Source organism: Marmota monax, unplaced genomic scaffold (assembly GCF_021218885.2).
Source record: "Marmota monax isolate L192 unplaced genomic scaffold, Marmota_monax_Labrador192_F-V1.1 WCK01_AAM20220418_F8-fsc00041, whole genome shotgun sequence".
Lineage (NCBI taxonomy): Eukaryota > Metazoa > Chordata > Mammalia > Rodentia > Sciuridae > Marmota > Marmota monax.
In genome coordinates this window covers 13,130,483-13,146,243 of record NW_026695238.1, presented here as the reverse complement: position 1 = coordinate 13,146,243, position 15,761 = coordinate 13,130,483, and the positions used below count along the sequence as shown (strand labels likewise).

Sequence of the window (15,761 nt, the reverse complement as noted above, 5' to 3'; positions counted from 1 at the left end):
GTGCTTTGGGAATAGACTTATCAGGTAATGAGGGCTGATCTATTGACTGGACACCCCTGCACTTCCCCCAGTACTGACTTGGCCTGAAGGGCTCAAGGAAATCAAGTGACCATTTCTCCTTACTATGAACTTGGCCACGAGAAAGCATATTCATAGGGGAAAACAAAGAGTCAGTGCTCTGTATCTCCATAATGACCAAAGATTGATCCCAATTCCAAGACTCCAGAAGTAACCCCCTTCAAAAAAAAAAAAAAGAAAACTTGTTAAAAGATGTTGCAGATATAACAGCAATCATCCACTCTTAAAAATTCATTCTAACAACACAGCAATTTGCCATTGGATTTTAATGTTTTTAGAGCTAAGTATTTTAAGTTGATATTAGTTGAAATAAAATGTTGTGCTTACTGCTATTTCAACAAATCAATTCAATAAGATCATTTATCAATTCACTACAATTATCTTAAATTTTTACTTTATGTTATATTGTATGAATTTATATTGCATGAAAGGTAAGCATGACTTAATTTGGGGCTTGTTTACCAGGTTGTGACATAATAAACTTCACTTACTTCAAACATTTTATTGGTAATGAGTTCACGGTCACGGAGGCCCTCGAGGAAAGGAAATGTCTTTTTTATGGCATTTGAAATCTCCACTTTGTGTCTTTTGAAGTGATGGAATATAACCTCATAGATGGTACTGTCGTCTACACTCTGCTCTTCTGTGGACATCCTAAGGGAAAAGAATACCATGGGAAATCAAGATTCTGAGATGCTTGTAGAGGATCTTATACATGAAGATTGGGCTATGAAGAACCAACATATATTAAATAGGTGGTCCGGAGCAGAGCTACCCAGATAGATGGGATGAAACAATGGAAGAAAAACAAAATCTAACCTTGAAAGTACATCTTAATTAACAACTAAAAGAGAATAAATCTCAGAAAAATAAAAACAAGATGTCCCCTCTTTGACTTACAGCTATTAAGAGAAAAATATCATCCCATGCCACAAATCAATTCATAAATGTGTGACAATGATAGTAACAAAAATGATGATAACAATATGGTAAGTTGGGAATTTCCAAGAATATCAAAGCTATTTCCTGGGACATCAGGTTCTGCGTTGATTCACTACAAATCTGTCTATGCTATTGTCATGAACACGGACTCTTCTTAGGCAACTTGAATTTCAGAAATTAGTCATTTCCTGTGAAAATAATTTGAACTCTGACTCTTTAATTCTGATTCATAGTTGATGATTTTATTGCTCTAATAACAGTGTTTTAATCAACTTCTCTGTGTTTCTAAATGTTATGAAAACCCAAGCTTTCTTTGTCAAACCAGAAGAGACCTGTGCACACTTCCCAGGACCTAATGTGCAGCAGGGCATGAAAACACCAACTCCCCTTATTTTAAATTCCTGTGAACAAAGTTTCTGGTTAAAGATCATAGACTGAAGAGAACTATTCATCTTCTCATTTACTAAAACTAAGATACTTAAACGATGAAGCATTAGATTCAGAACACAAATAAAATGGCAGAGGATGATGAAAAACTTCTCAAGACAAAAACTAGACAGAGGAGTGCTCATTGCTGTTGTGGTAGAAGATGCACCCAGAGCTCAAAAAGCAATCAGTGTGTCCCACGAGCCCCAAAGAGACAGTGGAGATTGCAAAGGAGTCATGGGGTGACATGCTGTTGGAGAGATCAAAACAGAAGAGTATGCCTCACCCCTCAAACCGTGATCTGACCACAGTCAGCTTCCCAGGGACAAACATTGCTGGAATTTCTATCACCACATGCTAATTTTGCCCATTTGGGGTTTCCTATAAATGGAAAAGAATATTGTCTCTGCTTTAGTGTCTACTGTCGTGCTCCTCATCGTGCTGTTGTGTTTATTTTTTTATTTTATTGTGGAATGATTTTCCATTGTGTGAATCGACCACAATCTGCTCATCCAACTCCCTGCTGATGGACATTTGGATCCATTCCAGTTTGAGTCTGGAATGGATAAAACTACTGTTCTTGTAGAAGTCTGTTTATGGCAAAATGTTTTCATTACCTAGGAAAGAGACTCTGGGTGGTCGTTTAGGAATATGTTTAAGCACTTTACAACTTTTTAAGCTGTTTTTCAAAGACTATTAGAAATAGATCCTCTAACGTTAGCCATGCTAGTGTGTGTAATGTGGTATCTCATACTAGTTCTAATTCATATTTCTTTAGTGACTAATCATGTACAGTACATTTTCATGTGTTTTTTGGAAATTCATATATTTTCTTTTGTGAGGTGGGCCCACTTGTATTATTGGGTTATCTTTTACTTATCAATGCATAGTTATTTGCTTTTTATTTTGGATAGAAATATTTGTCTGAGTTACGTATTGTGAAGATTCCCCTCATCTTTGGCTTGCTTTTCATTTTCTTAACTATGTCCTTTGATGAGAATAAATTCCTAATTTTGAAGAAGTCCAATCTATTCATATTTTTATGGCTAATTAGTATTCTGTGTAAGAAATCTGCCCATTACCAGGTCATAAAAACATTCAAAAATCAATCTATAGTTTAAGCATGTCTATTTCTAGATTTTCTACTCTGTACCATTGGTCTATCTGTCTTTTCTTATGCCAATGCCATTTTTGGTTTGAAGACTGCAGCTTAAAGAAAGTCTTGAATTCATCTATGAAGAACTGTCTTGACTTTTCCACATCTTTGTTTTCTATGTGTTTTGGTTTGGATGTGAGGTGACCCCCAAAGCTCCTGTGTTAATGCAGGAATGTTCGAGGTGACATGATTGGACTAATTAGTGACTGGGTGGTAGTGGTAGGCAGGTGGGGCGTGGCTGGAGGAGGTGGGTCACTGGAGGTGTGATCTGGGGTTATATCTTCCTGCAGCCCCCTCCCCACTGCTTCCTGGTCCCATGAGCTGAGTGGCTTTGCTCTACCACCACGGTTCACCATGCCATTCTGTTTCACTTGGAGTCAACTGACCTTGGACAAAACCCATGAAACAATGAGCCCCAAATAAATCTTTCCTCCTCTATGTTGTTCTTGTCAGGTATTTTGGTCACAGTCACCAAAAGCTGACTAACACCCCAAGTATCTGTAGAATCCATTAGTCAGTGTCTATAAGAAAAGCCCTTTGGATTTTTATGGAGTTTGCAGTGAGCCTATTAACATATTTTCAAGAATGACATCTTAACAATATTGAGCCTCCAACCTGTTCCCCTTGTATGCCTCTCCACTTATTTTTCCCAGCACTATTTGGTTCCCAGCATAGCAGTCATGCACTTCTTTCATTAAATTATTTCTAGCTATTTTGTTCTTTTCAATGCTATTTTAAATGGTTTTAGTTTAAAATAATTTGTATTTTATGGAAACAGAACTGGTTAAAAATATTAGACATTTATTTATGACTTTGCTGAGTTCAGGTATTATTAGTTCTACTGAAGAACTTACAGATGTCCTTTGAATTTTATAGTAAATAATAATGTCGTCAGCAAATAAAAATGATTTTACTTCTTTTCCAACAATTATTTCTTTTTCTTATCCTAGTGTACTATTTACGTGTTTAAATATAATGTGCAAGTTATGAAAGTGAACTTTTTCTTTTTTGCTAATTTGAAGAAAAAGCATTCGTTATTGCCACTAAATATCTCTCTCTCTCTCTCTCTCTCTCTCTCTCTCTCATACACACACACACACACACAAACACACACACAGTCATGCACCACATAGTGACATTCCATCAAAAATGAACTACACATACGACAGTGGTCCCATAATGTTGTACCACCTAGTGGACACTGAGCCCTCTTAGCCTGTGTAAGTTCAGTGTATTCTACAGTTTTCACACAACAAAATTGCTCAGTGATACATTTTGCAGAATGGATCCCATTACTGAACCACACATGACTCTGGGTGTGTATACATATACACATTTATAACACTATATTTGAAAAATGATGATGTTGAAAGGCACAAAATCAAAAAAATTGAATCCAAATAGAAGTCACAACCAAGACAAGGAAATGTGAAATTTGTTAAAATGAAAGAGGAGCAAAGCTGTAGCATGCAACCACAAACAAAGCAAAAGGCAAGAGTGCACGTATCAGTGGCCGAGCAGAATTCAGAAAGCAGATCATTGAACCAATGTTTTATAGACATTGGAAAACAGTTCACCTCCCAATGTTTACTCTTCACACATGGAAAAAATGTACAAAATAAATAGACTCTAGGTAAATTAGTAAGAATAATTTATTACTTAATCTTGTGATTTAATAACAGATAACCCATCATTGTTTCCAATATCCTTGAAATATACATATCAATACTGATCATGATCTTAGCCACAAAAGAAGTCTCAATAAGTTATAATCAATAGGAGCTACACAGATTTCATATTAAATAAAATTAATTACTTGAGATTTCATAGAAGAAAACACTGTTAGGTCAAAGATGAAATTAAACTTGCAGTTAGAACTTATTTAAAAGAAATGAGAAAAATGATGACAATGAGAACGGGTAAAGCAAAGAACCTGAAATAACTTTACAACAAATAGAAGAGAGAAGATGTATACGCACATCCATAATGATTTTCAGAGGGACTCTGACCAAAGACTCAGGAGCTGTTTTTAGTAAAATATCTATATGAAATGAAATCAATCCAATACAAATTCTCCTAAATCAGCAAGTATTATGGTAGATATTAAACGAAATAATTTAGATAGAAAAAAGATGGTGCTGCTTATCATTACCACCATTATTTTAAATATATTTTAGAAGTTTTAACTAACGCATAGATATGAAAATGAAGCAATTTGCATAGGTAGTCAATTGCTGTACATACAACATTATGTGCCTTGTAATCATATTCATAGAAATCTAGTCAAAACCCATGAAACTGGAAAAAGCTTTTGCCAAGGATCATGAATAAAAAATAGATCTATAAAACTTAGAGTTTTTTTATTTGAGACAATATAAATGGAAAAGAAGCCATACTTCAGACACAATAGCAAATACACACATATTTATAAATATCTGAAAGATTCGAGATCTACATGAAGAACACTATTGCTTTGGAAGGAAAAGAAACAAGATCAAGTAACTGGAGATATATAAAATGTTCCCAGTTAGGTGTGAACGTTCTTTTTCCAGTGCTGAGAATTGAACCCATGGCCTCGAGCATCCTAGGCAGCACACTGAGCTGCCTCCCTAGTCGTAAATGAGAGGATTTTAGAACACTTTTCCGCCTGAAAGGGTGTTGCATTTGCAATCTGAAATTCAATAAAAATCGGGTAGAATAATATAACTAGTTTTATGACAGAAGAAGTATCTAAGTCAGACAAGAAAAATTTAAAAAATAGCTCGAGGAAGATTTTCCTTAATAAATTTAAATGTCTAAACCATATATCACGAGACATTGCAGTAAATATTTTCTACACTTTTGACAAAGAGTTAATACATCTGATATATAAAGACATTAGTGTATTAATAATAAACGGCAACTCAAAAGAAATGGATCTAAACAGACAGTTTAGAGAAGAGAAAATCAAAACATCTAGCAAACATATAAATACTTAAAAGCTAAACCATCAATGGCAAACCCGTTAGGGTGGCAAACATGATCTCATTAGTGACTCCTGCTGTGTGGGAAAAGATTCAGAGAGACAGACCTTCAAAGCTGGGTGAGCATGAATTACTACAGTCTTCAGAATATGCCTGGCAATGTCCCCTAAATGTTGATATATACTACAGATTGATCTAGAAGTTCCATTTTGGAACCTATTCTAGAGAAATAAAAATACAACATGCATCTTCCAGAAACAAGAGCTCTAGAGCTTTCAATAGCTCCCTCGTCTCCTAGAATAAAGGCCAGACACTTACACTTTTTTCCAAAGGGCCTTCTTTCCTCTTCTGTGTACCCCTCTCTCACCATGTCCCCCTCTTAGTTATTTCCTGAAGACACTGGGCACACTCCAGTCCTAGAGACTTGATATTGGCTGTCTCCTCTGCCTCGCAGGTCCATTGCCCAGACATCCATGCAGCCAACTCACCCCCTCTGCCCTTTTGGGTCTGGGTTCCACTGTCACTTCAATGAGGCTGGCTTTGGCTGACCTATCCAGAGTCACAACCTCAAATCCCCACCCTGACCTGATTCCACCCCCCCAATCTCGCTCAGTGTCCTCAGAACTCCCTAACATACTAAATTAATTACTCATTTAACTTATTATTTATCATATCATTCATTGTCTCTCTTCTTCCAAAAATACAGATGCCAACAGGCAGGAATTTTGTCTTTTTATTTTTTGTCTTTCTATTTGGTTTTGATATAAACAAGGTGCTCAATATTTGTTAATTAGATGCCCATAATACACAATTATTTATTGAAGCATAGTTTTAACAGCAACAACAACACTGACTCCCAAACCTGAAAACAACTTGATTGTCCATTCAACCAAATAATTAAGAACATTCTGGTAAACACACACTGTTCAAATATTACAGTTATTTATTTGTAGTAATTTGGATGGATTGTAATAGTTGTTTTTTTTTTGTTGTTGTTGTTGAATAAAACATAAAGTTCAGATTAACATAACATGATTTCATTTTTACATAAGTCAAACTAATATATTCTTTTATTTGTGTGTAAATTTTCAGAATGAATGAATGTTACCACCCAAGGCTGTTGACAAGAAGTGTAGTGAACAGTGCCAGGCTTCCATCTAGGTATCTGGCGATATTTCTTTTACTATTTTTTCTTTATAAATAAAAAAGGAAATAATAGAAACATTACAGCAAAAAAGAACAAGACTTTAAGTATATTTCATACTCCCACATCTTTGACATGATACTGTTTTTTTTTAATACAATGATATTAATCAGCTTCCTATTACTGTGACAAAACACCTGAGGTCATCAACTTGTAAAGGGGAAAGGTTTATTTTGGACATACTTTCAGCAGTGTTAGCCTATGGTCGCTTGGCCCTGTTGCTTTGGAGCCTGTGGTGAGGCAGCACATCATGGCGGGGAGAAAGCAGGGAAGCAAAGCTCCTCAATTCATGACTGCCAGGAAGCAAAAATAAGAGAGAGGAAGAGACCAGCACCCCCATGTCCCCTTCAATTTCACACCTGAATTCCTTCCCCTAAAGCCCACCCGGAAAGGTTCGCTGTCTCCCAACAGGGCATCAGCTACGGAGCAACACAGGGGCCTTGGGGGACATTTAGGATTCAAACCAAAACAACAATCGACTAGGAAACTTAAACATTTCAGAGTTGAGTTTTCAAATTCAAAAACAAAGGAAGGCAAGAGCTTAAATTTTTTAGGAATGAATCCTACAAACAAGAACCGTATGCTGAAAACTATAAAACTTTGGAAGATAAAATAAGGCTATCAATAAATGATACATTCATGTTCATGGTCTGGAAGATTCAATATTGTTAGGATGGCAATTATCCTCAAATTGACCTATAAATTCAATGCAATTCTCTTAAAGGCTTTTTGCAAGAATTGAGAGGTTAATCGTAAAGTTTATGTTGAAAGGCAAAAGAATAGCCAAAACAATCCTGAAAAAGAGCAAAGTTGGAGGACTTATACTTTTTTAATATTAATTTTAAAGCTACATGAATCAAGAGAGTTTTAGGATGGATGTAAAGGCAAATAAAAATCAATGGACAGAGTTGACATTACAGCTATAAATCCTGATGTTTGTAATGAACTGATTTTCAGAAACAAATGAGGAAAAGATAGTCTTTGCAACAAATCAAACTAGGATAATTGAATATCCACACATGGAAGAGATTAATTTAGACCTTCCCCTCATATACCATATACATAACTCACTTCAAAATGGATCACAGACCTCAATGTGAGAGCAGAGTCAGCCTCACAGGTGTGCGCTGTGTGCAGTCACCTAGGTCCTGTGTTTGGTTTCATGCTCTGCTCTGTTTTGAAATTCTTAGTAATTTGTAGACAAGGATATCCCTCTTACTTTTTCCCCCTGGGACCCAAAAATTATGTACAACGTATCAGAATGAATGAACGCTCCATCTGGGAAACCAAAATCTTTGTGGCTTTGGTTTACATATAAATTTAACTACAAATACCAAAAGCATGGTCCAAAGAAGAATAAATTGAAATTCAATGAAATTTAAATATTTTGTGCTTCAGAGGCACTAAGAAAATGAAAGACCAGATAGAGTCAGGGAGAAAACAGTAGTCAGTTATATCTCTAATAAGCCACATACCCAGATAGGCAAAGAATTCTTTTTTTTCCAGCTATGTAAGTAAATGTTTATTAGATAAAATTGTTAGCAGCAGAAAAATAGGTCATCATCATCTGGTAAACCCAGTATAATCCCATTTTTGTTCCTCCTGATGATCCCACCACACCTTCCACAGAACGTTCTCTTTATGCAGAGCACCACCACCCTGAAGCCACGACTAAGAGTGACCAGGCCAACTGATCACCAAGGGCACCTCCAGGCCTGACCCTAACCCTGAGCACCGTGCTGAAAGGCAGAGGGTGTTGAGTTGCCTGGATCTTATGTCTGGATCCCAGGGAGGGGACTACCTCACACAGTTCACAGGCGTCCAGTACCACTGCTTTCAAGTCCAGCCAATTTCTGGTGTCCACAGTGGAGAGCTGTAAGGGCGACCCAAAGAGGTCCCAAAGTACACGGAGATGCCACCGTGGGTGGGTGGCCTTTCTGATTAAAGGCCCGCTGAGCTCCCCTGGATCAGTAACAGTTGGATTTGAATAACCATTAGATCCTGTCTTCTTTGTTTAATAACAATTAGATTTTAACAGGAACAGCAATGACCGAACAATCTCTACAAAGGCAAGAGTTCTTGTTTGGTCCTCCGCTGTGTCTGAAATGCTGCCGCCAATGACGGAGTGTGTAGGGTGAGTAGATGTCACACTGACGTGGCCGAAGCATTTAAGTCAGTCCCAAGCATTATGAAAGCAACTGTTGTGGACACAGCATACCTAATACTATATATATATATATATATATATATATATTTAAAGAAAACCGGCTTGAAAGACTCCTATCTGAGGGTGCTCAAGAGGTGGTGAACGTAGGCTTTCCACCATCCCATGCTACCTCCTGTGTGACCCTCGACCTGTTGACCACAGTGCAGCGTTTCAAAGGTCAGGAAAAGACTGTTTAAAAACTAACATGTGTACAGCCAATAGACCGAGGACTCTCTTCTGTACAGCTGGTGTTAGTCGCAGCCTCCACAGGATCAGGAACACAGTCCTCCTCTCAGAGTCCTTCTGTCGTTTCTGAGTAACTGACCACCTCACCTCTCCTGGTTACATGCCACATGATGTGACTGAATTAAACCCAGACCAATCCTTACAACACTGAAGACAGGACTGTGTTCTCGGTGAACATGCAAAGCTTTAAGTGCGAATACTTCTACACCCACCCCTAGGAAGCCATTAGGCGTTTGAAAAAAGTTTAAAGGTGAAACTCTGCAGTTAGTCTTAAGAACTTGGCTATGAAGGAGCTCACTACTCACTCAGTATTATTCCAAATGAGTTAAAAGAATTTGTAAAAAGAAAGGAAGGTCCCGTAGAGACTCGAGATTCTGCAGTAGCCTAATCATCTTCTTTGTTCAAGAAGACTGTGGTCATTGTCAGAATTCACTCCAGAATCCAGCGGTCTTGAGATGTCAGCAAACCCATCAGGGCAAGAGGTACACGGAGAGGTCAGGAGACCACTCAGGAAGCCCACAGCAGTGGGCAGAAGGCAGAACACAGTGAGAACCCAGCCTCAGAGCAAAGCCTGTCCCCTTGGAAAGACCCACAGAGCACTCCTAGGCACATGCCCACCCTGATTAGTTGTTTATCTACAAATAACAGGAGAGATCTTCGGCGCCAGGTGTCCCTGACTCAGTCAGGCTAGGTGAGGACCCATAGCAATCCCCTAGCAACCACCAATCAGCATGAGACAGGGAAATACCTGGGAAGCCAGATGACCCTCCCAGTAGTTTATGGTGTTGGGAAACCATGTAGTTCAGCACGAACACCCCTCTTGGCTTAAACCAATCAGTTCAAATGAATCCCCCTCTTGTAGTAACCAATCACCCCTACCCAACTTGTTCCCGTCAGTGACTGTGCTAATCATGTTTTAGAGTTGTTTTATGATTTTCCCGTGATGTGTGATGATTTGCTAGGAGATGCTATGATATATGTGAAGTCCCTGCCTTCCCCAAAGAGTGTATAAAACTGCTGCAAACCCTGGGCTCTGGGCCTCTCAGTGTCACCAGTTGCTGTGTGCGCGTGGAGGACCGAGCTAGCTCGCAATAAACGCCTCTTTGCTCCTTACATCGATCTTGGTCTCTGGTGGTCTTTTGGGGGTCCCGAATTCGATCATAACAACAGCATCTAGCCTCCGCCCAGGGAGACAAGCCCGGGTGCCCCTATGCAAAGAATTCTTACAACTAATAAGAAGACAGACAATGGGATCTAAAAATGGTAAATGATTTGAATAGATATTCTTCCAAAAATATAAATGGAAAGCAATACAATTGTGAAAAGATGTTCGACATCATTATTCATCAGGGAAAAAACAAAACTATAATAGGACATCAATACACATGACAGAATGGCTACACTCAAAGACATAAAATTACAAGTGTTGGCAAGGCTGTAGTGTTTCCATAGTGCTGGTGGGAGTGTAAGATGATCCTTTGAAAATGTTGTGTTAGTTGCAGCCTCTACAGGATCTAATTTTTTAAATGTTAGATAATTTTTAAAATGTTAGACACAATGTTATTGAATGATTTGACAATTCCACACTCCTATGCATCCTCTTAGAAATGAAAACATATTTCCGTACAAAGACTTGCATACAAATATTCATGGGAGCCTTATCAATAGCCAAAAAAGTGAGAGCAACCCAAATATCCATTGATTGATAAATGGATAAATAAAATTGGTAGAGCCATAAGATAAAATACTATTCAGCAATAAAAAGCAACCAAAACAACTGTATCCTGTAACAAAGATGAACCTCAAAAGTGTTATGATTATTGGGAGGCTGAAGCAAGAGGATCGCCGAGTTCAAAATCAGCCTTAGCAACACCAGGCCTAAGCAGCTCAGTGAGACCCTGTTTCTAAATAAAATACAAAAAGGGCTGGGGATGTGGCTCAGTGCTTGGGTGCCCCTGAGCTCAATTCCTGGTACCTCCCCATGCCCCACAAAAAGAAAGAAAAAGCCAGATACAGAAAACTACACCATGTATGATTTGAATGTCCAAGAAAAGAAAACCTATAGAGATAGAAATTATATTCCTGGTTGCCTAGGGTCAGGGGAGAGGAATAAGAATTTACTGCAAATAACCATGAGGAATTTGGGGGGTGGGTGGTATGAGAATGTTCTAAACTAGTGACAGTTGCACAAATCTGCACATTTACAAAACAAATAAACAAACAACACAAAACCCCACTGAATTGTACACTTAAAACAGGTGAATTCTACAGCATGTAAGCCAAACCTCCAGAAAAGCTATTAAAAAATAAAAGTGGGTGCCCCAATAGTTGAGTAGACTCAGTTGAAGAGTAAGTCAATGAGCCACATTTTCTTTCTGGAATGCAGGGGAAAGTATAGAAAATGTGAAAGACAAAGATACACTGCATAAGATGCTTTAGCATTCCACAAACGGGAATTTCAGGAGAGAATAGAAAGTACAAAAATAAGGAAATCAAATAAAACAAAGAAAAAAATTCCCCAGAATGAAAAGACCCAAGACCAGCGGAGGGCCCGGCATCAGCAAGATGGCAGAAGAGGAAGTCTCTGGCTTTAGTTACCATCACAGGAAGATCAACTAGCAGCTATCCACAGGAAAGACCTGGGGTGTGGGCTGAACCAACCCCCTTTGACTACAGGAAAAAGAAGAAAAGTCACACTAGATGGTTAGGAGGAGCAGTTTCGTGTTGACTCTGGTGCTTCCTCCCCAGGCTGCCTTCATTCCTTCCAACAGGGGACTCCTGGGCTAAGGTTTCTTCAGTGGGTAAAAACAGAGCCTGAGGAGGACATCTAGCTCCCCCAGAATGCTGAGGTGCTTTCAGGGAGGTCATTCCTGTCTTGCCCAGTGGGGAATTCTGGAGGAATCAACAGGCTAGACCACTGGGGTCATTCAGAAACAGAGGGTGCAGGCATCCCATTTTGGTGACAGCACCAGGTTCCTGCCATCAGAGGCACTCTATCAGAAAGCCCTTCAGTGGCTCTGCCCACCTATAGAGCCACACTTGTGACTGTCTGTCCAGGGAGCATGCTCAGCAGTTCTGCCCAGATTAGGTTCCTAGCCAGCAGTCTAGCCCGGCCAGAGCAGGCAGCCAGGCTTGGGACCCGCCTGATTTCAGAAAATAGCCTCTGGGTCCACCCAATTAAGCAGACCAATAAGAGCCCCATCCAGCCCCAGAGCACAGCCTATGGCATCACCTGGGCAAGGAGCCAAGCTGGCAACCTACCTACATATGAAGTAACCAGAGAGCCCCGACACTGACCCTGCACTTTGCTATAACACAGCCCACAGCCTTTCCTGGGCAGGGAGCCAAGCTGGCAATCTGCCTACATATGAAGTAGACCAGAGAAGCCAATCAGTGACCATGCCCAGCCTCAGAACCCAGCCTATGCCCCTGTCTGGACAAGTAAACAAACCAATGACTGTGCCCAACAGCAGAGCACAGCCTCTAGTTCCCAAAACCAAAGAGCACCAACTGTGAACTTGTCCATCCTCAGAGGCCAGCCTATGAACTGCACAGCAAGAAACCAACCCAGCAACTCCTTCCCATGTGGGGTACAGCATGTGGCCCCCAGCCAAGACTGCATCCTTGTCTGGACGCTGAGCACATCCTGCAGTCATGCTCTGGCAGAGAGCTCAGCCCATGATCCTGCCCCATTTAGAAGCATGACCTATAGCCCCACTCAATGACGTAGCCCAGTCAGTGACCACACACAAATGTTGGGCAGAGCTTTCAGCATTGTCTGACCAGGAAGCCTGGAGAGTGACACCATCTGACTAAGGAGCCCATGTAGCAAGCACAAGTTGTGGGTTACAGTGTGTGATGCTCCCCAGACAGGGCTGAGAGTAACCCCAACTGATCTCTGAGCACAGCCAGCTGCCCCAGTGCAAAGGGAAACCCAGCCAAGGACTCCACCTGAGTGTGAAGCTTTGACTTCGAACACACCTGATTACAGGGCCAGCCCTGGCCCTTCCCCACACCAGAGCAAAAGCAAATCTACAAAGACTGGAAGAGGTTACTGCTTCCTTAAATGTTCAGACATAAGGATCATGAATAATTAGAAAAAAGGACAGCACCTAAGGAAACTAATAAACTCCAGAAACTGGCTTTAAAGTAATAGACACCTATGAACTGACTCACAAAGAATTCAGAATAATCTTCAGTGACCTAAAGAAGGCACAGAAGGAAAACAATACATGAACAAAATGAGAACTTTAACAAAGAAACAGAAGTCAAATTTTTAAAAATCCTAGAGCTAAGAATACAGTGACTGAAAAAGAAAATGTCTCAAGAGCTTCAACAGCAGACTCAGTTGAATAAAGGAAATTATCTGAACTTGAAGATGGGTCACTTGAAATTGTCCAGTCACAGGAGGATAAAGAAAGAAATAATAAAAATAATTTCTCATAAATCCTATTGGACTTATGAAACACCATCAGGTAAAACAATATACACATTATGGGAAGTCCAGAAGGAGAAGAGAGAAGAGTGAGGGGGAGAGGGAGAGGGGGAGGGAGGGAGGGAGAAAGGGAGAGACAGAGAGAGAGAGAGAGAGAGACATCAATTTCTTTAAAAAAATAGTCATCTCATAATATATACAAATATCATAGCATCATGTGGTACTCCATAAATATATAATTATTTGTCAACTTAAAACAAATAGTAAATAATGGCTTAAATTTTCCTAAATTTGGGGAAAGAAATGGACATCCAGACTCAAGAGGTCCAAAGGTCCCAAAATAGATAGAACCCAAAATGTCTACACAAAGAACACTGAAATGGAACTGTCAAAATTCATAGACTTTGGAAAGCAGCAAGACCAAAGGAACCAAAAGGACAACCAAAACTTTAGGGGGCTGGTGGGGATGGGGTCTCAATATGTTGCCCAGGCTGGTCTCAAACTCGCAGGCTCCAGTGTGGATCCTCCCACCTCAGACTCCCAAGGGGCTAGCCGGGGATGCGCCACCCCACCTGGCACAAAATACCTTGAGACAAGCAAAAATGGAAACAGAACAACCTGAAGCTTATGGGATACAGCAACAGTAATCCTGAGAGAACATTAATAGTTATAAAAATTTTCAGTAAGACAGAAAAAAAAAATCTCAAATGAGCCATCTAACTTTATACCTCAAGGAAGTAAAACAAAGTTCAAAGCAACCAGACAGAAGGGAAAAAAATGGAGAATAGACCAGAGATAATTTAAAAACAAACCAACCAGAGTTAGTTCTTTGAGACTGTAAACACAATTGACATTTAGCTGAAGTAACAAAAAAGAAGAGAGAATTCAAATAATAAATGTATAAATAATAGAAGAAACATTACAACTGGTACCACAAATATGCAAAGGATCGTGAGACTATCAGGGTTGGGGATGTAGTTCAGTGGAAGAATGCTTGCCTAGCATTTGTTAGGCCCTGAGTTTGATCTCTAGCAACACACACACACACTATATATATATATATATATATATATATGAAATACAGCCTATAGTACCTCAAGAAAAAAAGAAAATCTGAGTGGACCAATAACAGGTAAGGACATTGAATCTGTAACTAAAACTCTCCTATCAAAACAACAACAAAAAAACAAAACGATGATAACAGCACCAGCACCCCTGGTCCAGATAGCTCTACTGGAGATTTCTACCAAACTTTTAACATAATACCAATTCTTCTCAATGCTGAAAAAAAATAATCAAATTGGGGGACAACACTTCCTAAAAAGATCAGCATTGCTCTAATACCAAACCCAGATAAATACCTCAAGAAAAGAAAACTTCAGGCTAATTCCCTGATGAAAACAAGTTAAAAAATCTCAACAAAACACTAGCAAACCAAATTCAAAAGCACGCTGAAAGGACCGATTACCATTATTCCAGGGATGCAAGAAATGCAAGGATGGTTCAATATATGCAAATCAATAAATGTGATACCTCGCATTACTAGAATGCAGGACAAAGCTCACACCATTATCTCACCAGTTACAGAAAAAACATTTGATGAAATTCAACAGCCTTTCATGGTAAAAATTCTCAAACATCGGGTATAGTATGAATGCATCTCAATATAATAAAGATCATATAGGACAAGTCCACAGCTGGCATCCTCAAGAACAAAAAGCTGAAAACTTTTCCTCTAAGGTAATGAACAAGAAAAGGTGTTCACTCTCACTTACCTCTTCAAAACAGTACTGGAAGTCCTAGCCATAGGAATCAGGCTAGAGAAAGAAAGGAAAGGATGAAAATCAGAAAGGAAGAAGTAAAACTCTCTATTTGTAGATTACGTGACTATATATATATATATATATATATATATATATATATTACATGACTACATATATATATATATATATATATATTACATGACTATATATATATATATATATATATATATATATATATATATAATCCTGATGACTCCAGAAAAAAACCAGTTAGAACTAATAAACAAATTCATAAACTTACAGGATACAAAATCAATATATGAAAATCAGTTGTGTTTCTGT

General features: G+C 39.0%; 1 protein-coding gene across 21 annotated transcripts in view; it reads right to left on the bottom strand.

Moving 5' to 3' along the window:
• The window catches only part of LOC124089757 (nuclear body protein SP140-like protein), a 98,383-nt gene that overhangs the window by 60,677 nt on the left and 21,945 nt on the right, over nt 1-15,761 (bottom strand). For 17 of the 21 annotated variants that reach the window (XR_009226316.1, XM_046439987.2, XM_058577542.1 and 14 more), the window contains 2 exons: nt 15,432-15,473; nt 570-732 (listed from right to left, as the gene is read on the bottom strand). Coding sequence is in view for 20 of the 21 variants with exons in the window: in XM_046439987.2 (XP_046295943.1) it covers nt 570-732; nt 15,432-15,473 (205 nt within the window). In the remaining variant the exon portion in view is untranslated. The remainder of the gene's footprint in view (nt 1-569; nt 733-15,431; nt 15,474-15,761) is intronic. The other 4 variants (XM_058577526.1, XM_058577532.1, XM_058577533.1 and 1 more) reach the window with 1 other exon arrangement.